Here is a 23,361-nt window from a genome sequence, read left to right as displayed (position 1 = left end):
GGATAGGTTTAGGGACGAATCTCTTTTTTCTGTTCTAAATGTTCGAAATGTAGTGATCCGTCGTATTTTTATGAAACTGTCATGTTTGTACGAAATCCGCCTGTGTTTGCATGAATTTCATCCGGTTTGTTGAAAAATAGTTTGAAATGTATATGGCTAGTGTTGGATGGCTGCCTCGCGTATCCATGTCCATGGACTGGCCCCCCTGTCCATGGATGGATGCGGGAGGCTTTTTGCAAGTTGCCATTGGAGATGCCCTTATAGCGTGTGGGAACCTTAGCATATAAGCTGCTCCTTCCACGTGAAGCCAATATTCATCTTGTCTTCCACATTAAAACAACACTTGGGGTTCTAGAGTGATTCTAAGAGAGTTAAATGTGGCCCCTCAAACGCCCGCGGACGCCTCAACGCGCGGCCTGTGACCGAGCACACCTCAAATTTCACAAGTTGTATCCGAACATCTCATACTAGATTCTTAAATCTACACAAAGACACGCAAACAAAATAAACCTACATACTACGTCGGTCACCTAGCTACTCCTCGTCGGAGATGTCGACGATCTCAGTGCCCTGCTCCCGCAGCATGGGCGGTAGCTGCAACTCCGGCTCCTCCGCTCCGGCCTCCTCCTCCCAACTCCCCGTCGAGTTTGGCGAAGAGCACGTCGGACGCCACCTACTCCTGCTGGGGGAACGCCCGGTTGGCCTCCACATAGGCCTCATTCTAGATGGACTCCAGGATGACCTGCTTCTCCGCCATCTCCACCGATTGGGCGACGATGAACTCTGCCTCCGCCTGCTTCATGTTGAAGCCCGACATCTCCTGCTCTGGCGGCTCTGCCTCCTCTGCATCCTCCACCTTCATCGGAGTCAGCTCCCTTTCCTCCTCTTCCACCAACTGCTCCTCCTCCTTCTCCGGCTCCGGCGAGTCCGGAGGCAGCCCGGTAGTGATGCGGGCGGCGCGCGCGGCTTGTCTCGCCCGGATCTCCCGCTGGATCTCGTACCGACGCTCTGGCGTGAGCATTGCGTAGTAGGTGATCTTCCTCTGAACCATGGTGGAGCGGCGAAGCAGGAGAGGGAGGAGGTGGATGGGTTCAGGCTGGCGGCGCGAAGAGGGGGGAAGAGGGGTGGATGAGCTAGGGTTGCGGGACGGTGACTGGCTTAAATAGACAGATTTAGTTTCGGGCAGCAAGCCGGAGCGACGCCATGCGGCGTTCACACCACGGCGGCGTCATATGCGGCGTTCACACCGCGGCGACGGACAGCGTTCACCTTGTCAGATCCCATTTTCTTTCTCTAACAGTATATGACATCCACGCGTATTGGAGAGAAAAAAAAATCGTTCCTGTTCTTAGTTCTCCCAGTGGATCGATCGAGTGGGATCTGACAGACCCGCTTGCGCTTATCGGATCGGAGCTCCACCCGACCTGTGCCTCTGGTGCTCCGCGGCACACGTCGGCCACGTCTTTCCACTCCATTCCCACCCGCTCCCGCGCGCTTCTTCCCATAGCCAAGCTTGCCTCACCGTGTTATCCATCCATCCATCCATCCGCACTATCCCAATCTCCGTCTCCTACGCTCTGGTCGGCGTCGCGGCGGCGGCTCAGGTTCTTTCTCGGCCTCCTCTCCCCGCCGCCCTCTCGCCTGCCTTCTCTTGCCATTTCCGCATTTCCTACTTTCTCAGGCGTGCTTAATTTTGGGAGTGATTCTATTGACCGTGGATTTCTTTTTTCTCCCGGAAAGAAATCTGGTGTGGATAAGTGATTGATTCCTTGGCTCCGGGCCTACTGCCTGAGTTGGGGATGTTTTTTTCTTCCTGCTATTTCTGAAAATGAGCAGTGGTAGAGTTGTTCTTGTGCAATCTCCAGCACTAAAACGTAACCAATTGTTTATGGAACAGATGAAGGATCTTTTCTTCAGAATTGTCATTTTATGTTTCACTATCTTCCAGTCTGATGCACGTAGGTTCTTTGCAGTGTGTTTTCTGGCATACTGAAATTCAAAATTTTCCCTGGAAACGCAGACTGCTGCGCAAATGTTGTCGCGGCAGTGCTTTAAACACGTCTTCCCAGCCGAAGGCTCCTCCTCCAGCGTTCTCCACGGTCCCGGCTCTAGAGGTGCAGTCAGCAGGGGCCGCACCACCCTCAACTTCCACCGGTGTTGCGTCAGGGCTAGCTTATGGAGGACCGATCACCTGCACATAAGCACCGCTCGATCGTCCGAGGTGATTGCTGATTGCTCGTTCTTGATAATAATAACAAGTTCGCTTCCCTTCTTGTTATGCTGCTGAGACAGACATGATGTTAATTTTCCCATTCATTTTTTTTGAGGAAACAAACAAACAAACAAAACAACGTGATTTTGTTTCTCTTTTGCATTTGACAGGTTAAGGTACACACATTACTGCAACTGCCAGATGTTTTCAATAGCATCAAAAGCTGGAGCAAACTGCAACTGGTCACGGTGACAGGGCTGGCGGCATGTGTGGTTCTGCTAGTCCCTTCTGCCGGTGCCACTGATGCTCTCAAGACATGCACTTGCCTGCTCAAGGAATGCAGGTGTGACCCTACACAAGCCGGAATATGCCGCAATACGGTTTATTCTGTTGAATTCAACCCAAATTTCTTGTTTCCATACTAGAAAGAACAATTAAGTTATGCAGATCTGTTATGTTCATGTCTTCCTCACTTAAACCAAAATGGTACCAATTTCAGGATCGAGCTGGCCAAATGCATAGCCAACCCATCATGTGCAGCAAATGTGGCATGCTTAAATACATGTAACAATCGACCTGACGAGACTGAATGCCAGGTAATTCAGTGTTCCAGAACCATGGATCCAGCTCCATGTCTCGGAAAAAAGTTAACATTTTCTTGTGCTCTGTCATCCCATAGATCAAATGTGGGGATCTGTTCGAGAACAGCGTGGTCGATGAATTCAACGAGTGCGCCGTTTCACGCAAAAAATGTGTCCCCAAAAAGTCTGATGTTGGGGAGTTCCCCGTCCCCGATCCATCTGCCCTTGTCAAGAACTTCAACATGGAAGATTTTAGAGGCAAGTGGTACATTTCAAGTGGCCTAAATCCTACTTTTGACACGTTCGATTGCCAGCTTCACGAGTTTCGTCTCGAGGGAGACAGGCTTGTTGCAAATTTGGCATGGAGAATTCCCACCCCGGACACCGGCTTCTTCACCAGGGGGGCCGTGCAGCGGTTCGTACAGGATTCCTCACAACCAGCAATATTGTATAACCATGACAACGAGTACCTGCACTATCAGGATGACTGGTATGTCCCTCTCCACCACACTCTGAAATTATACCATTGCTGTAGTACTTCAGTCTATCAGCTGAACATTTGTTCGACCGTAGGTACATTCTCTCATCGAAAATAGAGAACAAGGACGATGACTACATATTTGTATACTACCGTGGAAGAAATGATGCATGGGATGGATATGGTGGCGCTGTTGTGTACACAAGAAGCAAGGAATTACCTGAGACAATAGTCCCCGAGCTAGAAAGGGCTGCGAAAAGCGTAGGGCGGGACTTCTCCACATTTATCAGGACAGACAACACCTGTGGTGCTGAGCCTCCTCTTGCCGATAGAATCGAGAGGACTGTTGAAAAAGGGGAGAAGCTCATCGTTGATGAGGTAAAGGAGATCGAAGGGGAGATCGAGGGAGAGGTCAAAGAGCTGGAGAGGGAGGAGGAGACACTGGTTAAGAGGTTGGCAGATGGCATCATGGAGGTCAAACAGGATGTGATGAACTTCTTTCAGGGTTTGAGCAAAGAGGAGATGGAAATTTTGGATCAGCTGAACTTGGAGGCGACCGAGGTCGAGGAGCTCTTCAGCCGCTCCCTGCCGATAAGGAAGCTAAGATAGCTACCCCCAGCAGCCACTCCTGCCTATGCAAGGAGGATTGCAGAACAGGGTGCCATCCAGTGGTGAGCAAAGTAGCTTCTAATTGTCGAGACAGTACCTACAGTAACAGATTCTCCAACAGAAATCAAAACTTTGAATCTGATAATGTTTTACCCACTGGCGCAACATGTTCCCAGATTAGCTTTTGTGTAAAGCATCAGTAAGTATGTAAATTTTTTGTCCAAAAGAGGTATATAAATGTATACAACTGTTCCTATTATACTCTGGGTTAATTATATACCTGTTTCTGGGGATAGTTCAAATTCCGTTATTCTCCTCTTTTTTTATGGCAATTTAGGTTCTTAATTTATGTAAAATGCTAACCATACCAAATGTTATTTATTATCAAAAAAATCTCATAATCTTGTTAACTTTTTCTCCATAAGAAGCTCTTTAGAAAACTTGATGGTATTCAGCAAGTTTAAAATCACTCTTCAGCGGTAGCTCAAATAGAAACAGGGGGGTACGGACAAACTTTTTTTGGACTTCTATGCTCTTGTAAACAAAACTGACATAAAAAAATTAAACAACGGCGTCCATTTGGCAAGGGAATGAACATATGGGGTTAACTCAGGGGGTTTAATACAATCTACAAGAATTTTATACTTGATTTTAGTGCAACCGTTATGAAGCACAGCACAACCGATCAGATATACATATAATCTCGCTCCCAACAATGTGCAAACTTCTCGTTACTGTTCCGTTATCATCGTGGTAATGGAACCTGACTCCCAACGAGGGAGGGGTATGGAAAAGAAAAAAGAACACGGAAAACTGCTCACGGCATACATACTTCACAATGCACGCATCTCAATGGCATCATATATATGTTCCAAATAAGCATAGAACATAAATTGTAGAACAATGCAATCATAGGTACACACTCACACCAATAGTAATGACTAATAAGCATTGAAAAGTATACAGAATATATAGTTTGGTGACAAATTCTTCACAAGAACGGCTATTTGTTCCACAAGTAACCCAGGAAGTTTATCAGAACTCTCTGTGACCGTATCCCCATTTTGTCAAAGTATGCAGCAAGGACATGTCTGGAGAAAAGAGGGAAAGTTCAGTCAACGAAAAAATGTCTTTGAAATATCATGTGGCAAATGAAATAGAAACAGATAATGCTATTTGTGCTGAGCATATTGTCCACTAGAAAGATACAAACACATTTTTTTTTGCCTTTATGCAAAAAGTGGTGATCCAATAATGACATCACTGATAGCATTATGTTTAAACTCCAAATTATTGAGATCACCCATAAGGCCGTAATAACCAATACAAATAAAGCAGATTGCACAAAATATTATCATTTTTTACTAGTATAACAAGTGTGCATATTAAGTATGATAAATTGTGTAAGAATTTGGCTGTACCATACACATTGAAGTTGCTAACAACACTATTTATTCCCCGCAAAAAAACACACTATTTATTCATTAATTTTTTTTCACAAAAGGTTACTATTCCATCTGCTAGCGATCTAGCGTATAGTGGATTGAAAGGTCATTACGAATCATCATTGCAATATTTATGCATGAAGTACCCATTGTTTAGAGTGAGGATGAGGTTTAACATCATGTGACTGGGCTGTTTTGTGGTACTTGATCAATTTATTCAAGCAGCATTCGCACATTTTGTAGACATTTTTATTCTGCTAGATGTGCTGCAAGAAATTGTGATAAGAATACAAACATAATTGCCTGCTGTCTTGCTGACGACCACAGAACTCTATTACCAAATTGCGTTACACTATATCATAGTAAGGCTACCAATTCCCTTACGAAGATGCATTCATGATTTTTTTTCCAATTTGCATAAGTGATATGCAGTCGAAATTCTGAAGTCAAGCAAAGATAAGCAAACCGATGGTAGCAGAAGCTGAGGACAGCTTACTCAAAGAGTTGCTTTTACATACCTGTTGCACCTTATTTTCGTCTTTGCGATTGCCAGATGACTGCTGCCTGGCAGAAGAGTCGGGCGATAGTTTATCATCCCTCACCCTGTTGAAGATACCCGTATACTTTTCGCCTGATGCCGCGTTCGCCTCATCCCACTCACCAAATGGTGGAACAGCCACTTCATCGTCAGGCTGGATTCAGAAATGCAAAAGCAAACAGCTCATCATCTCCAAAGTTCAGACACATATATTCCCGGACCAATAAGAAAGAAGAGAAACAAAGGAATAGAATGTGGTAGTACATTGTAGCTTTGGTTGCTCTGCCTCGTTCTGCCCCTTCCAGGAGTGTGCTGGCCCTGCGCTTCGGACGAAGGCCTCCTCTCTGGAGTGTGCATTCCAGCTGCCCTGTTCCTCGGCTTTGCTGAACTGTTTGACTGCATCGGTGAAGCAGACCCTGCAGCATTTCTGTAAGGGCTTCTGGGAGTGCTGCCACCGTTGCCCCCTTGCTCCCGCGGAGGATTTGCGTGCCGTCGTGGCGCGGGTTCACGGTGATGGGGGTCGGCTCCAGGCCTTCTTCCATGGAGTGGAGTCCTTGGAGCCTGTTCTCGGGGCTCAGGTGTATATGCTGATGGGTTCAGCGGTGACCTGCGAGGGGGGTCGGGCTGCTGATGTCCTGGCTCGTTTGGATTGGAGTAAACGCCTGTTTTTTTGTTCTTCCGTGCACCCTCGAACTTCTGGGTGTAAGGGACGTCCTCGCTGTTCTCCCAGTCCCCAAATGCAGGAATGCGTGGTTGCTGTTTAAACAAGATGAGATAATTACTATACATCTTGACATCATTTTCAGGAGTACCATGATCTATGGTTCACAAGGAAATGAAGAATCCACTGGTTATCAGGCATTGCCATTTGACAAATACAAACAAATCTTTCAGAACGTTCCAACTACGCCGAGGATTTACCCTTAAAAAACTATGCTGAGGACTTAACAAGTATACACATGAGATTATTATTAGTCCTCAACTGATAGATGCTCATACAAAAGAACTATGTATTTCATGATGCATGCTAACCGAATTGCATTAATAAGAAATTTGCATAAGCTAGTTGGCAATTCAAATCAGTATAGGTTATGCCACTAATCTGGCTCAAGCCCAAAAATTAGATTTTAGTATTTTGTGTTAACTAGGCCAGGATGATTGTATCCACATGTAACAGCATTTGCTGACCAATATAGATGACTCCCTGCGGTTCCCGGACAGAAATGTCTCAGACCGAACTTGCACAAACATGAAAATACTACTCCAACCTGAACAAGAAATGGTATAAATAAGAGTATATTCCTAACTAAGCTTAAATGAGAAGCTTCTCTATGCCTAATTAATTAGCTAACGTAACAAAGGGATAACACATATGCCCTCCGTCATATGAAAATGCATTATGCTTTACGAGGAGCCCAGGGGACCAAGACACCAACAACTAAAGATTTCTCCAGCACTAAGAATATGACTTGGTATGAGAAAAAGTAGAAATGAACCACTCACCGCCATTGGCCTCTTAGAAAATGCTGGGTCCCCTCCTTTCTCTCAAATTCTTGGGAAAACAGGCCACACTCCTCCACAAGAAAGCACAGGGAGTGCCAAAAGAAATTGAGGCAACAGAAGAAATCTAGATCGAGTTCACCACAACGGAGGACCAATAGATATCCCCTTCCAATCCAAACCTTCCCAGTCCCAACTCCCAAGAATGATTGAAAGTCAAAGCTTGTGGTTTTCTTTTACAGAGGATAAACTATCCAATCTATCAAGAAAATAAGAATGACTGAAGGCAGCACCCTGGAGGAAACAAGCAAATCGAATCCCCCACAAGAAATCAAGAAACGAGGGGGCTAATTTGTCCCCACGGTTCTTGAGAGAAGCACCAAAATTCTCTCCACACAAGGTGCCCCAGCCGCCCTTCCAGCTAGTAGAACTGAGCCAACATCAACGAACCTAACGACCGATCCACGCGAAAACCAACAAAATTTCTTTCAAGAATTCTGGTCGGTCAACTCAAAGGTGGATCCTCTCACGCTAACCCTCAGACAGAAGAAAGAACAATACCAGCTCCTCAGGGTGAACTCCTGGGCATGAATCTCTCTCAGGACAAGAAAAGGAAAAACTCTCCAAGAACTAGCAGCCTCTCCAAGAACTTGTATCTCCAAGAATACAAATCCACTAATTAATCCTCTCGCAACACCCGAAATCCCCACAAAAACCACTAGAGAGAGGAGTCAAAGGTGGCTCCTCTTTCTTCCGACCTCGCAGCCTCCGAAGGGTGTTTGGTGTGTGATATATACAAGCAAACGCAAGAAGGAGATGGGAATTCAGAACGGGGAGGGGAGGTTGGGGAAGAAGGGGGAGGGAAGGAGAGCAAAGGAAGAAGACAAAGCCGTTGACGAGGGAAGGAGCGCCACTGCTTGTCAGTTCGAAGTCTTGAAAGCTTCTCTGTCTGATTTTAATATTTCAATTTGGTACGGAGATATTAATGTCTCGCTCGCATCGCATCAAATTGGCTTTATCCCTCCTTCCCTAAAAAAAAAGGCATTCTCCCTTTCGTTTAGGATAATCAAATTTTTTGACTCAAATTAAGCATAAAGCGAATACAAACAAAATGAACACATGTTCGGCCTCTGTATAGTTGGGATGCATACAATCAACACTAATGGACACACACAAAACACTGACAAAAAATAAAGTCATATAAGACCAAAGCTACACCTAAGCGAGGAAAAAGCAAAAAACAAACCATGAAGCGATCCACCAACTACATCAATAACCATATCCGCACCAACCATCTTTTGACACACTGCCTATATGAACGACACTCAGGCGCCGCCGTCATCGGATCCAACTACTAAAGCCGAATCTAGGGTTTCACTCTGAAAAACAGGTCCGAGCATACCCGAGCAATGCTTTCAACAAGGTAACGGTGTACAACATCACCACTGCCAGGTATAACCAAATTGGGTCAGGCCTAGGTTTTTCACTCCGGAGCTCGAGAAGCACCACAAAATCAAAGTCAATCATTTATTGTCGTCACAACTTTTTTGCGATCCCATCAGCTACATGCGATGGGCTAGAATTCCACTATCACCGCTGCACAATCATACCCTTTGCATCAAGTTGTCATTGTAGATTGCATCTCACCGCGCTAGCCACCAATGGAGGGCGCCGTCACATGACGTATCCAAGATGGAGGCCCCGAACCGATGCCCAACCATTGCGAGTCGCCACATGGACCCAACCTGGATAGAACCGAACCGTAGCCATGGTTCCTAACATGTCGTCACAGCTGCCGGACATGGGGAGGCTAGATCCGGCCGCTCCCAGCATGACGAGGCCACCGGTGCTTTGCTGCAGTGCGTTGTGGCTGCTGCATTGGATCCTCACCTGCCTGCTTCGTCTGCTACTCTTGGGCCGCCCTGTGGGTGGAGTATCCCGGGATCCCGCGACCTCGCGCAGGATCAGATGAGAGGCGATCTCGAAGAGCGGCTGCTGCAACGGTCGTGCGTCCACAAGGAGATTTCGTCCAACGTAGCATCAATGGAGGAGCCACGACCAGCCGAAAGATATTCACCAACTCGGCATCAAATGGAGGAGCCGCGATCGGCCGGAAGATGCAGCGCAGATCAGTGGCATGGGAGAGAAAGAGGGGTAGGGGGAGAGGGGAAAGTGGGGGCGTCGAGGTGGGAAGCTCGGCCGCCGCCATTAGTCTTTGGAGGCCTCCACCGACGGCGGCCGGTGGATAGGGCGGCGGTGAAGGAAGTTTTTTTGTGGCGGCGAGGAGACCTCCGAAAGTCTGGAGGTTTGAGGATAAGAGGTTCCATGTAGCCTGAGCTACACGCGAACTTTCTGTTGCACCGCTAGTTTTAAGAAAAAAGGGTTTTCCCCCGCTTTTTATATTATAAAGCAACGAACCAATCATCCAACACGTCAGTACAAAGTACAATCAAGTCATAAAGTCACACTGGGGGCACAGCAGGACAAGCCCCAAACAAAGCTAAAAAAGAGCTAATCCGGCCCGGGAGGTGGTGGAGCAAAAGCCGACGCCGAGGAACGAAGACCCGCAATGATGTCGTCAATGATGTCTCGGTCGCGCCGCTTGCTAAGCGGTCTTCAGAGCTGTAAGGAGCCACACATTTTATAGATTGCATCAGTCACATGGCATGGAATCATGCGTTCGATGACTAGTTTATTACGGGTACACCATATGGTCCATGCCAGGGTACCCAAAGCCACCCAAGTGGGGGCGCGACTAGCGCCGGGGAGCCTAAGGACCTCCCTAAATAAGTCCGGGAGGTTGTCGTGGCACCAATTGCCGCCAATCACCTCACGGAAGCAGCTCCATAGGAACTGTGCTGCAGGGCACCGGAAGAAGATGTGATTGCAGTCTTCCGGTACCAAACAAATGGGGCAGAGGCCATCCCCAGGGCCATTACGTTTTCGGACCTCCGTGCCCGAGGGGAGGCGGACTCGGAACCATTGCTAGAGAAATATGTGGATTTTCAAGGGGAGTTTGATCTCCCAAAGCACCGATAGTTCCACCGGGCCAGGGGTGGGAACAATCGCCTGGTGTAGGGAACTAGTCGAGAATCTGCCGCTTGACTCGAGATGCCAAGACAACGAGTCGGCCTCAAGGGAGGGGGGATGGAGGGCAATACACTCGAGCAATTCATCCCATTGCTCGAGCTCCACCGCCCCGAAGGTACGGCGGAAGGCAATCACGCCCAAGTCCGCTAAGGCCACAGCCACAAAGAGCCGCAGATGGACACAGATCGAGAATAACGCGTAAAAGCGTTCCGCAAAGGACGGGTGTCGATGTCAAAACCGGCTGATCTCGGGTAGGGGTCCCGAACTGTGCGTCTGAGGATCGAAGGTAACAAGAGGCAGGGGACACAATGTTTACCCAAGTTCGGGCCCTCTTGATGGAGGTAATACCCTACTTCTTGCTTCATTGACTTTGATGAGTATAGGGATTACAAGAGTTGATCTACCTCGAGATCGTAATGGGTAAACCCTAGATGTCTAGCCTGTATGATTGTGATCGCCTCTACGGACTAAAGCCTCTAGTTTATATAGACACCGGAGGGGCCTAGGGTTGTACAGAGTCGGTTTACAGAGAAAGGAATCTTCATATCCGAACGCCAATCTTGCCATCCACGCAAAGGAGAGTCCTATCCGAACACGGGGGAAAATCTTCTATCTTGTATCTTCATGGCCCACCAGTCCGACCCACATCACATAGCCCGGACGCCTGGGGACCCCCTAATCCAGGACTCCCTCAGTAGCCCTCGAACCAGGCTTCAATGACGATGTGTCCAACATGCAGATTGTCTTTGACATTGCAAGGTGGGTTCCTCCTCCGAATACTTCAAAGCAATTTGATCAAAAGAACCGTATTTGACTTTTCGGCGACGACGCAATATCCGGCTTCTATATCTTCGGCTTCGTAAAGTGGGCTCCCCCTGGTACTTCTGAAAGCTTCGACTTCACATTAAATATAATACCCTTCGGCTTCTGCGCTACCATCGCCTCGGCTTCCACGTGTCAGACAAATATGAAGGGTCCAAGTGTTTTTACAGATAACACCCTGACTTCGTAGGGAAGGCGCCTATTTAAGGAGATTGGATCTCAGATGCCATTCCACATTAGGCGAAAATCTTTAGAGCTTGCCATAGGAAATCGCGCAAACATGGCTGGCATTCCCGGTTCTTCCTCACGCCCCCACGGCCCTCAGAAAGGCGATTGGGGGAGCTGCTCAGTATCCCATGCCCAGCTGACCAAGCTTCAGACGCAGGGGTATCTCCCTCCCGCAGATCTAGTCCCTGTTCGGGCGGGGTTAACTTCCATCAATGGCGAAGCCCTGGCGGAAAAATTCCCCAATCCTACTGAAGGGGAGCGAGTGTGCTTCGTTCCCTTCCTATTAAGAGGCGTTGGGTTTCCAATCCACCCTTTCCTCCGAGGTCTCCTGGAGTATTATGGCCTCCAACTGCACAATCTTACGCCGGGCTCCATTCTGCACATCGCGGGCTTCGTCGCTCTTTGCGAGCTGTTCCTAGGTTGCAAGGCCCATTTTGAGTTATGGAGGAAACTTTTCTGCCTCGTCCCTCGCTCCCAAAAGGGATCCATATTCAAGGTGGGCGGTGCCGAAGTATGGCGTGTCGCCGGGACAGGATACCTATCTGGCACTCCGAAGAAGGCATCCGAAGAGTGGCCCTCAGAATGGTTTTATATTGAAGACGTGGTTCTTCTAGTCCCAATCCGTCGGGGCCTTACCTAATTTTCCAACGCTCCATTAAAGAAGCGCTCCAGTTGGCGCCCCCGAAGCCTCGACGAGGAAGACAGTGCGGATATTAAGAAGTTAATGAGCAAGATAAAAATACTCGCCCAATCTGGACTATCTATAATTGAGGTAATGGCGATTTCAATAACGCGAGGCGTTCAGCCGCTCCAATCCAGAGGACTCCCCATGTGGCATTACAACGGAGAAGATGACGCATCACGCTGCAGGCGCAAGGGTCCGGACAATTTTGCCGCCTTGGCCGCCATGTTGGTTGACCTTTACAAAGGGGAGAAAGAAGATTTTACTCATCTTAAATGCCGAGAAGGCCTTTCCATGTACAACCCTGGTGACTGGGTGAGCTTTTCGATTAGTAGCCTTATTTAATCCTCTTCTCGAGTCATACATAGTTGAACTTAACCCAGCTATTTTTAACAGAAATGGAGAAAGATCATCGCGGGGATCCATAGTCCCGCTCCGCAGCCAGAGGACCATATTCGGGACTTGGATCCCGGATTTGAAGAGGATCCGGATATATTTATAGAGCTTAAGGAGGGTGTCAGTGTCAAAACCGGCGGATCGCGGGTAGGGGGTCCCGAACTGTGCATCTAAGGTCGATGGTAACATGAGACAGGGGACACAATGTTTTATCCAGGTTCGGGCCCTCTCTATGGAGGTAATACCCTATGTCCTGCTTGATTGATCTTGATGAATATGAGTATTACAAGAGTTGATCTACCACGAGATCGTAATAGCTAAACCCTAGAGGTCTAGCTTGTATGGCTATGATAATGAGTATCCACCTCCAGACTAAGTCCTTCGGTTTATATAGACACCGGGAGGATCTAGGGTTATACAAGGTCGGTTACAAAGAAAGGAATCTACATATTTAGTCGCCAAGCTTGCCTTCCACGCCAAGGAGAGTCCCATCCGGACATGGGTGCAGTCTTCAGTCTTCGTATCTTCACAGTCCACTAGTACGGCCCATGGCTAACAGGTCGGACGCTCGAGGACCCCTTAGTCCAGGACTCCCTCAGTAGCCCCCGAACCAGGCTTCAATGACGAGGTGTTCGGCGCACAGATTGTCAGATTGTCTTCGGCATTGCAAGGCGGGTTCCTCCTCCGACGACTTCCAAGTAACGTATTCGATTTTTAATTCAAGGTCGCGCCCCTCGGCTTATGTGCATAGATGACTTCAACTGCCACATGTCGGGTGAATGCAGATGGTCAGGGTATTCTTTGCAAAATAACACCATGGCCATGCAAGAAAGAGCGTCTATTTAAAGAGATTGGGTCTCAGATCCATTCGGCACCATGCGGAGAAAATCCTCCGAGATTGCCAGGAAAGACCATTCCAACATGGCCAACATTCCCAGCTCCTCCTCCCGTTCCAACCCGGAGAAAGGCGAGTGGGAGAGGTGCTCCGTGTCCCACAGTCGATTGGCGAAGTTGCAAACGCATCGATTTCTCCCCCCTGCGGATCTGGTCCCTGTTCGAGCAGGCTTGGCTTCCTTCAACGGCAAAACCTAGGCGGAGGATTTCCCCAATCCTTCCACGGAAGAACGAGTGTGCTTCGTCCCCTATCTGCTGAGGGGCGTGGGATTTCCAATTCACCCATTCCTCCGAGGGCTTCTGGAGTATTTCGGCCTCCAGCTACACAATTTTACCCCAGCCTCCATTCTGCACATTGCGGGTTACGTCACTTTATGCGAATCATTCCTGGGTTGTGAGGCCCATTTTGATATGTGGAGAAGGTTGTTTTGTCTTGTCCCACGCAACCACGTGGGATCAATATTTGAAGTGGGCGGGGCCGAAATATGGCGCATTGCTGAGACCGGATACCTATCCGGCACACCAAAGAAAGATTCCGAAGAGTGGACCTCAGAATTGTTTTATATTGACGACGTCGCACTTCCCGACCCAGTCCGGATAGGCCTCCCCAAATTTTCAAGTGCTCCGTTGAAGAAACGCCATAGTTGGCGTCCTCGGAGCCCCGAGGAAGAGGATAGCACAGAGATCAGTCTGCTGCTGGGCTAGATTAAGATGCTCGCCCAGTCCGGATTGTCAATAGTCGAGGTAATGTCAGTCTCCATAACGCGGGGGGTTCAACCACTCCAATATAGAGGGCTACCCATGTGGCATTATAATGGGGAAGACGATGCCTCCCGCTGTGGTCGGAAGGGCCCAGAGACTCCCGCCGCTCTAGCCAAAATATTGGATGAACTGTATAAAGGGGAGCAGGAGGAGTTCACCCATCTCCAAAATCGAGACGGTTTTCCATGTACAATTCTCCTAGCTGGGTAAGCTCTAACTCCACTATTCGACTCCTCTCCCTGAATTATTTTTGAAGGGCGATATCTTATTCATTCATGACAGGAATGGCGAAAGGCTGTCGAGGGGATCCATGACCCTGCCCCTCAGCTGGAGAATCACAATCGGGATCTTGACCCTGGATATGAGGAAGATCCGGACATATTCGTGGAGCTCAAAGATGGAGTTTTCTATCAGACGAGTTATGACGGCACAAATGTACACATCATCGCTGATTACCCCGGTCTCCTTCCTGTTTCACACGTAAGTAATCAGGAGACACTTTGTTTGAGAGGGTTTTCTCATTCTTCCTCACTCACCGCACCATCCTGTGCTCAGAAGGGGAGGCACTTGGCGTGTCGTGCTGCCCTGGGGGCATCTCCAGTGAGAGCGGCTCCCGTGTCGGGCAGGCCTTCGAAGAGGAAGGCAAACAGAGATACGACCGGGCCTTCCTTGAAGAGGTACGGGTTTGTAACTATGCTCTTTTTAGCAGTCACATCCAACTGTGACTTATATGTTCATTTTGTATCAAGGAAAAGGTTTGACGGACTGTGTCTAGGGACCCGACCAGTCGTACTCCTGATCACCAGGATTCGGTCCCAGCCGAAGAGACGGGGCCCGATATGGGAGTGGCGCCAGATTGTCCTTCTGCCAAGGGTTCGGAAAATATGTCCGTCACCAATTCGGAAGTGGAGAGCGCCATGAATCACCGGAGCTGGAGGGCCGTTTTACGAAATCCCTGCTTCTCAAAAGAGGCGTTTGATGCCTTTAGCTCGGCTGATGCATACATCCGAACTACTCGAGATGGGCTTAACCGAGCCACCGAGCAACATTTGAAAGATGTGCATGTAAGTTTACCTTGTCCGAATTTGATAACCATGTGCCTGTAGCCCCCGAGACTTGAAGCAGTTGGGACAAATGTTTTAAGGATCGTTGTATAACCAGGTTCTTACGGAGAAGAACGACATGCTAACCCAAGAGCTGGAGCAGTGCCGGACACAGCTAACTGCTGCTACCACTGAACTGGAAAAGTTCAAGAAGGCGTCCTTTGGTAATATTTCCCTCCATCGAGAAACAAAAAATTACACGCCAGCTGTATTGCAACTGCTGCTTGTCTCATAACAGGGTCATCGGACCAACTGGTAGAGGAACTGAAGGCCGCTCAAACGAGCGAAAAAGAGGCGAAGAGACAACATGCCGCAGGCGAGCGCGTTCTGACCCGATTCAGAGAGGAGAAAAACAAACTCCAGGATTCAAACACCAAACTGGGCGAAGAACTGAAAGATGTGCGAGCCCAGCTAGCCGACTCCATAAAGGAGAACAAAAAGCTGCGAGGCGGCATATTCAGTATGTGGCCGAATTTACCTTATAACAGTTTGGGAGTACAATTAGCTGATATAGCTGTGAATGCAGGTATGTTGACGGGCCGTCCCAAAGAGGAGGTGTCCGGATCATCAGGTGATCTTCTGCAAGGGCTGTCGCAGTTACACGAGCAAGCTCGACAGGCAATGCGGAGTGTAGCCAAGGCGTTATGGCCATCCGCCTCCCCTCCAGGGAGTATGGAGAAGCTTGTAGAGCTGTTCAAGGGAGCGCGGCGGTGTATCCAACTATGGAGGATATCGGCCTGCCGAGAGGGTGCGCGAGAGGCACGGGCCATGGTAAAAACACGGTATACCAAGCTAGATCCGAATCACATGGCCCGGGGCGGACCGCTAGGGTCAAACGGGGAAGAAATTCCTGTTAATTTAGTATATGAACAAGTAGAAGTAGCCGCCAGATATTCCTAGCAGGATTGTAAATTAGACCGCCTACTGGACGGCATAGAGGAGGAAATTTTTGAGTCGTAGTGACGATGTACTTTCCCTGACATATGTGATTCTAGCTAGATTATAAAAATAATTGTCATGGCCTACCTTTTCGCTTCGACCTCTGGACCTGAAGGTGCGGAGTGTTTTCGAATACCCTATCGGTAGAATATACCGGGGCATGCATGGGAACCAGGCGTAGGGGTCATAGTTGCTTGAATAGACAATGTGTATCCGGCTAGTTATGTTATATTACATTATGTAAGAAACATCTTCCAAAGAGAATAGTTCCGTTAAGGGTTCATTTCCCTGGGTGTGCATGCATTTAATGTGCATGTCCGAACTGTGATTGAAAAAATCATAGAGTAAGTAACTTCTGGGGTTTCACAATGGAGTGAATGCGGAAACGACTTTAATTCACCGACCGAATATTCCCTTAAGAATGCTAGCTTTCGGCTTCACCCAGTCTGAGTTACACATCCGGATGACCCGTCAGTAACAATCGCAGAGGTGCTCCCTTTATTCCCTTCATATAAATCTGGTAAACCGCCGTGATGTCATCCTTTAACTCTGTAGTAAATCGCCCTGATGTCATCTATTCGTTGAAGCCGAAGATTCCCTTCATTAATGTATATCCAACCATCGAGGCGACACCCTTATTAACTATCCATTTTTGAGCTCCTCGATTCCCGCACTTGTCGCTTTATCGCTTCGCCTTATAAATAGGACCACAGGTCCTTCTCCTTTTCCTCTTCGTATCCTTCACTTATTCTTCCACCTCACGACATCTCTGCCCCTGAGCACCGCCGCCGTCACCGAGCTTCACTTCTGCTTCGACAAAGGCCGCTGCATTAACCTGATCGTACCAGAGAAACGCGGTGATCCTCCGCTGCTTCCTCCTGCACCAGTAAGTTCCTCTTCTCCTCACCCCAGATCTGCCATTAGGGTTTGGTGTTCTTCATAACTTGAAGCTGTTCCTCCTTCAGTAATACCAATGGCCAGTTAGATCTGATTGTTTTCGGCGCCTTTTGTAGTTTAAACTCCTTTCTTCTTGTTAAGGCATCTGCTTGATATCAAACTCACCTGAACTTACTGAACCTTTTGAGCGCTTGAGATTAAACCAAAATATCCAACACACAGCAGATCTGAAATTCCCATGCTAAACTGTGAAATCTGTTTTACCTTACTTAACCCTTTTCACCTTAGATCTGTATCCTCTTTACCATATAGGCAGTTTACCTTTGTAAAAACAATCTATCATATACCATTAGCCCTCTGGTAAATCGGACAAGCCTTTTACCTCCGTTGTTATATTCCGGTTCAGCAATATGTGCATTCCTTTGTTCTGATATTGTCTTGTCATTCATTATAGTGTCAGCCTCCGGTTTGCACAATTTACATACCCGTATGTCTCTGTTCCGTCGTATCTTATATATCATCATGAATGATTTGTAAACCGGTATTTCCTTTCAGCTTTTCGTTTGCAATGGCCAAACAGTTTTATGCTTGCAACTGGGCTCCTTCCCGGGTTACCGAAGAACAGCTCAACGGAATGGTCAGGATTGGTACTTTGCCCAAAAAGACTGAGATTCGGTGGCGAGTTCCAGGAATGGAGAATCCCCCTACCCCTAAGCAGGGTGAGGTAGTAGTATTTGTTGACCATATTGGCCGTGGTTTCAAACCGCCTGGGTCAAAGTTTTTTTGGGATGTGTTGGCCAGTTTCCAGCTTCATCCTCAAGACATTGGACCCAACTCGGTGTCTAATATATGCAATTTCCAAGTCTTCTGTGAGGTGTACTTACAAGAAGAACCAACTGCTGAGCTATTCCGGGATTTTTTTCATCTGAACCGACGCACTGAATTTGTAGATGGACCCAACACTGAACATGGTGGCGTCTCTATTCAAAAGAGGAAAGAGGTTGAATTCCCTCATGCCAAGCTGCACAGTCACCCCAAAGATTGGAATCAAACATGGTTCTACTATAAAGATACTTCTCCTGAAGACGAGAATCCTCTGCCGGGTTACCGCGCCCACCGGCTCTCCAACACTCATCCACTGCGACAACGTTTAAGTGCTGCGGAACGGGCCTCATATGCCCTCAACTCGCCAAGCTCCGAGCCTTTATGGCTAACGGTTTATCAGGCGTCGACTTTGTGCGTTGCTGGATATCCTGGAGCATCTTGCCATTAAGCCGCCGCTCCGGTTTCACCCAACGCCACATCAACATTCAATTATCCGATGAAGAAGTCACTGAAAGTGTCAAAAAGATTTTGAATGAATCGGAATCTGTCTGCCGCCAAACCGGCTTGAACCCCTTCTACACAAAAAACAAACCGCCTGCTATAAGTGCTGCCTTTCCGCTTCACACTTGATATCTTGTAGACGTACAACCTGTGAACATCCTTCTGTTTGTTTATAAACAGGGTGACGATCCGTTCTGGAAGAAGAAACCTGTAGAGAAAGTTGCAAAGCCCTCTCGCCCCAAAACAAAAACCGTCAAGAAAACCTCAAAGCAGAAGGCCGCTGAACGCATCAACATGGAATTGGATGACGACACAGATGAATCGGAAGTTGAGGTAGAACTTGATTCACTTGGTTCCCTATTTATGCATCTCATTAACAATGATGTTTATCAGGAGGGCGCGAAAGGCAGCCAAGCTGACGATGTAGAGGTAATTGTCCTTTCCTCCGGTTCAGACTCTCTGCCACCGCAAAAAATCCGTCAAGCGATTCGGAAAGTAAGCTTTTCACATCCTCTTGCTTACTTGGATCCAACATTTATTTTGAAGAAGCAGAAGCACGAAGCTCGTTGTACAACCCGGCACAGCGGCCAAAAGGTCACCTCGACCGGTTTACCTGACACCCCGGTTCAAAAACGCCGATCTGAGGTCTCACCTCCTTCTGATAATTCTTACCCCAAGGCAGGTTATTTGCGACAACCTCTTAATCCGTCTGATTCAAATTATCAGGTGACACCTCCCTCATCACTGGCGAGTCAACAGCAACCCAACTCCCTCCTCTCAAAAATGTAGCTGGGTAAGTACTCAAACCCTTTCGTTGAACATTTTCATACCTTGAATACTATGCTTAATTTTCACCTCTTTTACTTTTGTTTGTAGAGCCAAAGCCAGACCCAGCAAAAAAGCTCGGGTGAACAATCCATCTGAAGACCAGGTGGCTCATGAACCGGTGCAAACTGGTGAACCACACCAAAATGGTGAACCGGAGGATCCCAACCCTGAAGTCACCTTTGATGAGCCACCTCCTCAAGATCACAATATTGATGAACAACTAGAAGCTGATACTGCTATGCCTGATACTGAACTGGCAGATCCAATCCGGTCTAGTCCGATGAGAGCTACTGAAACTCCCTCAACTCCAGATAAAGCTGCTGGAGATAAAGAAGGCGAGGTTACCATCACTAGCATTGGTTACACCTCTCTTGGTCATCCTGTAATCTTGGCCCAACATAGTGCCAAGGAAGAGCATGGTGCCATGGAAAAAGGCAAATGGAGCACTGACTTGTCAAACTACACTCACCTCAGCGCTCAAGAACTCCACTCCGGTTTTCTAAACCATCTGCACTCAAACTGTGATTATGAAGCTAGTTTGGTGAGTTTGATGAAAGAGCGCTGTGAGGTATTATTATCACCTTCCTTTCTTAAATCCAAAGTATAGACATCAGTCCAAGTAGCCCCCAAGGGCTGGTTTATGATGTTAATCATGAACCGGGACTTTGTAATATCTTAATCCTTGCATGCTGATCCTCAATATGTCAAGTCCTTAGTAAAAACAAAACTGATACTTTATCATTGCATTCATGTAGTTTGCATCGGTGTAGCCCCCAAGGGCCGGTTTAGCTTTGCGAGGTAAACAGGGTCTTGAATCAATGGGTCAGTTTTGAACAGATGTACATTAGCCCCCAAGTATTAAGGATAATGCTTGCATTGTACTTGAGACTTGTGAAAAATTTGTTGATAATAGAGCAAATAGGCATTAGCCCCCAAGTACAAAGAGCATAACTTGTTATACGCTTGGTACTTAGAAAATACATATCCTGTTGTTGACATATCTTCGTCTTTGCAGGCCGAGCTGAGTAAGAGGGATGCTCAAACCACTGATCTTCAAGAGAACGTAAAGTCCCAACAAACAGAAGCTGCCAAAGCCAAAGAGGAGCTAACCAATGCCTTGGCAACTATGGAGAAGTTGAAAGAAACCTTCAACAGGGAGTGTGCTGACTGGGAAACAGAAAAGGCCGGTTTGACCAGGAAAGCTGAGGACACAAAAGCAGCCCTGAAGCCAGTGGTAGACGAACTGACCGGCTTGAAGCGGCAGATTGATGCCATGACGTTCGCTGTGTTTGGTAAGTACCTCCTCATGCCATTTGTCTAATTCATAATATCTTATCATTGACCGGTTTACTGATACTAAATTGTGACAGACACCCGCATTACCCATCTGGGCTCTGACATGCGGATGAAACTTAAAGCGGCGTATACCTTAATGGAACAACTATATTCTGGATCCCATCATGCTATTTGCACTGCAACATATAACAAGCTGGCGCCATCGTTGATAAAGGAAACGCTTGAAAAGCTAGCCATGCTACCTGCCTGGATCACCGAACTGAAGAGAGCAGCCGCAAGATCAGGAGCGCTGACCGCGCTAATCCGGGCCAAGGCATGGATTCCGGATCTTGAACCGGCAGACATCATCAAAGGACATCTTGGCGTGAAGGAAGACGACTCAGACTTCAATAATGACAATCTGCAAAGGTTGACAAAGGAGGTGCGACCAATAGCAAGCAAACTGGCGGAGGACACAGATTTATCTCACTTCCAACCGGTTTACGATGCTGAGGGAAAGAGGAAGCCTGCTATAATCCATGAAGTTGAAGAGCTTGTGCCTCCAATCCGTAAGCATACTTACGCTCCTGACATTGACCCCTCCAGCCTTATCCATGAAGAGGCCGTGTTTCAAGCTTTAACCAGAATCGATTGGTCAACAGTTGATTTCCAGCGTCTGGGGAGGGATGAAGAGGAGGTGATTGCACAAGATGACCCTCAATCGTCAAGCCGTCCTGATGAAGCATCCTAAACCGGCAACCGGTTTATCAGCTACAGTCTGCCACTGCTTGAAACAATTATTCAATTTGGGCCGTTTTGAAGCTCCTTGTAATAGGATAGCAAAAACACCTTTATCTGCCCTGCCATTGAGCATGCTTGTGTTGCTTGATATGTTGAAAACTTGTTCCACTTTTGGGATCTATTTATGCATAGGCCATTATACTTTGTGTTCCTGCATATAAGAACTTGAAAGTGTCCTAGTGGTTTACCACTAGACAGGTCATGATGCCCAAAAGATGTACATAACTTGGATGGATAACCAAGATTTATATTAACCAGATAAAATAAATAATATGTATGATATACCTCACTGGCTGGCCAACTGCTTGTATGGTAAAGGTGAAAAAATACCAATCCGGAGTGTTGTCAACTCCTTGCCCTCCTGCCGGTTCATATAGAAACCATATTGGGCTATAACAACCGCATAATGCTGGTGACATCTAGTCAAAACCAGATCGGAGCAGTATGCTACCGGTTTAAAAATTGATCATGTACTGACAACTAAGTGCTGAAAGTCATGCCGAGTTGTAACGAACACTGGTTTACCAGAAAAACATTTATAAATCCCTTATCATGAAAACAATAAAAACAAAAGAAATATGCAAGGCTTTTCATGGGCTGCCAGGCCGCTGAGTTAAACCATTTTACAAAGCCTTTTAAGATGGACCTCAATCTTTAACCAATCAATGTTTTAGCTTTGGCAAGTTTAGGGTCCATGGGATTGACTTGTCAAATGTTCGATGGGTCATACCAGGTTTACCTGGGCGGAGTGGCTTACTTAAAGAGGCAGGATAACCCAGGGTTTTAGGTGAATACACTTGGCTTCCAAGCCTGGCTTGATAGCCTATTACAAGGGTTAAAGCTCACTGTTCTTTGAGAAGCAAGGAGCCCCCAGGTAATATGTGAGCTATGCTTAGTGGTTACCTATGTTTGAACTATGCTTAATGCAACAGATTCTCTTTGGCTCCACATAATTTCCTTTTGGCTTTAAAGCCTATCAAGAGGTGTAGCTATGGTGTGAATATGTAAGTGCATCTAGTGCCACCCCTAGGTGGTTTTGGAGTATTGATGACAAACCTGGTTGAGGGACTAATGTGTTTGTGAGAATTGTAGGATAACACAGGTAGTAGTCCCTCATTGATTCGGTTTACCCACCGGAGATGACCCCTAAAAATGTATGAAGACATTGAAGACAAAGGTGGTATGTGAAGATATTCACATTGAAGACTATGACAAGAGAAGACATCGCGTGAATACTATGGAGCGCAAAGACTTAGTTGTTTCGTTGTTTCCTTTTCTTCTTTGTTGAGTCATAGGAACCACCGTACTGTTAAGTGGGGTCCCAATGAACAAAGTCAGAGTGACTGAAGTGATGCTTAACCAAAATCCTATGTCTTCGAGCGAAGACAATGAGAGCAAATCTTATCCAGAGCTGGATGAGTCAGCTTTACTTGTAGCCCAAGTAAAGTTGCCGCGTGTGTTTGAAATCTGACCGTTGGAACACATGTCAGTTCCTTAGTGACCCAGGGTCATTTCGGACAAATCAGGTCGGGTTGCCTAGTGGCTATAAATAGCCCACCCCCTACACCACAAATTGGTGGCTGCTCAAAGTTAGTGCACGGCTTTTGTCGTTTGAGAGCAACCCACCTCGAAGCCTTTGAGAGAGAAATCCTTGCGAGGACAAAGCCCTAAACACCCAGAGCCAAAGAGTGTTAGGCATCACTGAAGTCTTCCTGTCTGTGTGATCTGAAGACTTGTTACACTTGAGGACTGTGAATCCTCCAACCGGTTAGGCGTCGCGTTCTGAGCATCCAAGAGTCATTGTGGATCGCCGGTGAACAAAGTCTGTGAAGGTTTGGAAGTCTACCTTGAAGACTTACCAGAGTGATTGGGCGAGGACTGGGTGTCCTTAGCTCAAGGGAAATAAGGTGAAGACACGGTCTTCTAAGTTAAATCTCAGCCTCCCTAACCAGACG

At 47.3% G+C, this 23,361-nt stretch overlaps 2 protein-coding genes across 3 annotated transcripts; one reads left to right on the top strand and one right to left on the bottom strand.

Annotated features, from left to right (window-relative positions):
- The first annotated feature begins 1,433 nt into the window (after nucleotides 1-1,433).
- On the top strand, nucleotides 1,434-4,186 carry LOC123189027 (violaxanthin de-epoxidase, chloroplastic). 2 transcript variants are annotated; one of them, XM_044601344.1, is made up of 6 exons: nucleotides 1,434-1,604; nucleotides 2,021-2,221; nucleotides 2,383-2,555; nucleotides 2,712-2,808; nucleotides 2,892-3,283; nucleotides 3,367-4,186. In XM_044601344.1, the coding sequence occupies exons 2-6, from the start codon at nucleotides 2,033-2,035 to the stop codon at nucleotides 3,878-3,880; spliced, it is 1,365 nt and encodes a 454-aa protein (XP_044457279.1). In that variant the 5' UTR covers nucleotides 1,434-1,604; nucleotides 2,021-2,032; the 3' UTR covers nucleotides 3,881-4,186. The 2 variants fall into 2 exon arrangements, with proteins under 2 accessions (XP_044457279.1, XP_044457280.1); XM_044601345.1 differs by having other exon boundaries at nucleotides 1,480-1,604; nucleotides 1,974-2,221.
- A 523-nt stretch (nucleotides 4,187-4,709) lies between these two features.
- On the bottom strand, nucleotides 4,710-8,315 carry LOC123189026 (RPM1-interacting protein 4). The gene is made up of 4 exons (XM_044601343.1): nucleotides 7,367-8,315; nucleotides 6,128-6,619; nucleotides 5,844-6,017; nucleotides 4,710-4,971 (listed from the first exon to the last, which is right to left on the bottom strand). Exons 1-4 carry the CDS (start codon nucleotides 7,370-7,372, stop codon nucleotides 4,948-4,950), a joined length of 696 nt encoding a protein of 231 aa, XP_044457278.1. The 5' UTR covers nucleotides 7,373-8,315; the 3' UTR covers nucleotides 4,710-4,947.
- Nucleotides 8,316-23,361: the final 15,046 nt, after the last annotated feature.

The sequence above is a fragment of the Triticum aestivum genome, chromosome 2A (assembly GCF_018294505.1).
Source record: "Triticum aestivum cultivar Chinese Spring chromosome 2A, IWGSC CS RefSeq v2.1, whole genome shotgun sequence".
Classification (NCBI taxonomy): domain Eukaryota; kingdom Viridiplantae; phylum Streptophyta; class Magnoliopsida; order Poales; family Poaceae; genus Triticum; species Triticum aestivum.
The sequence above is the reverse complement of the archived record's forward strand: the minus strand, read 5'-3'. Positions and strand labels throughout refer to the sequence as shown.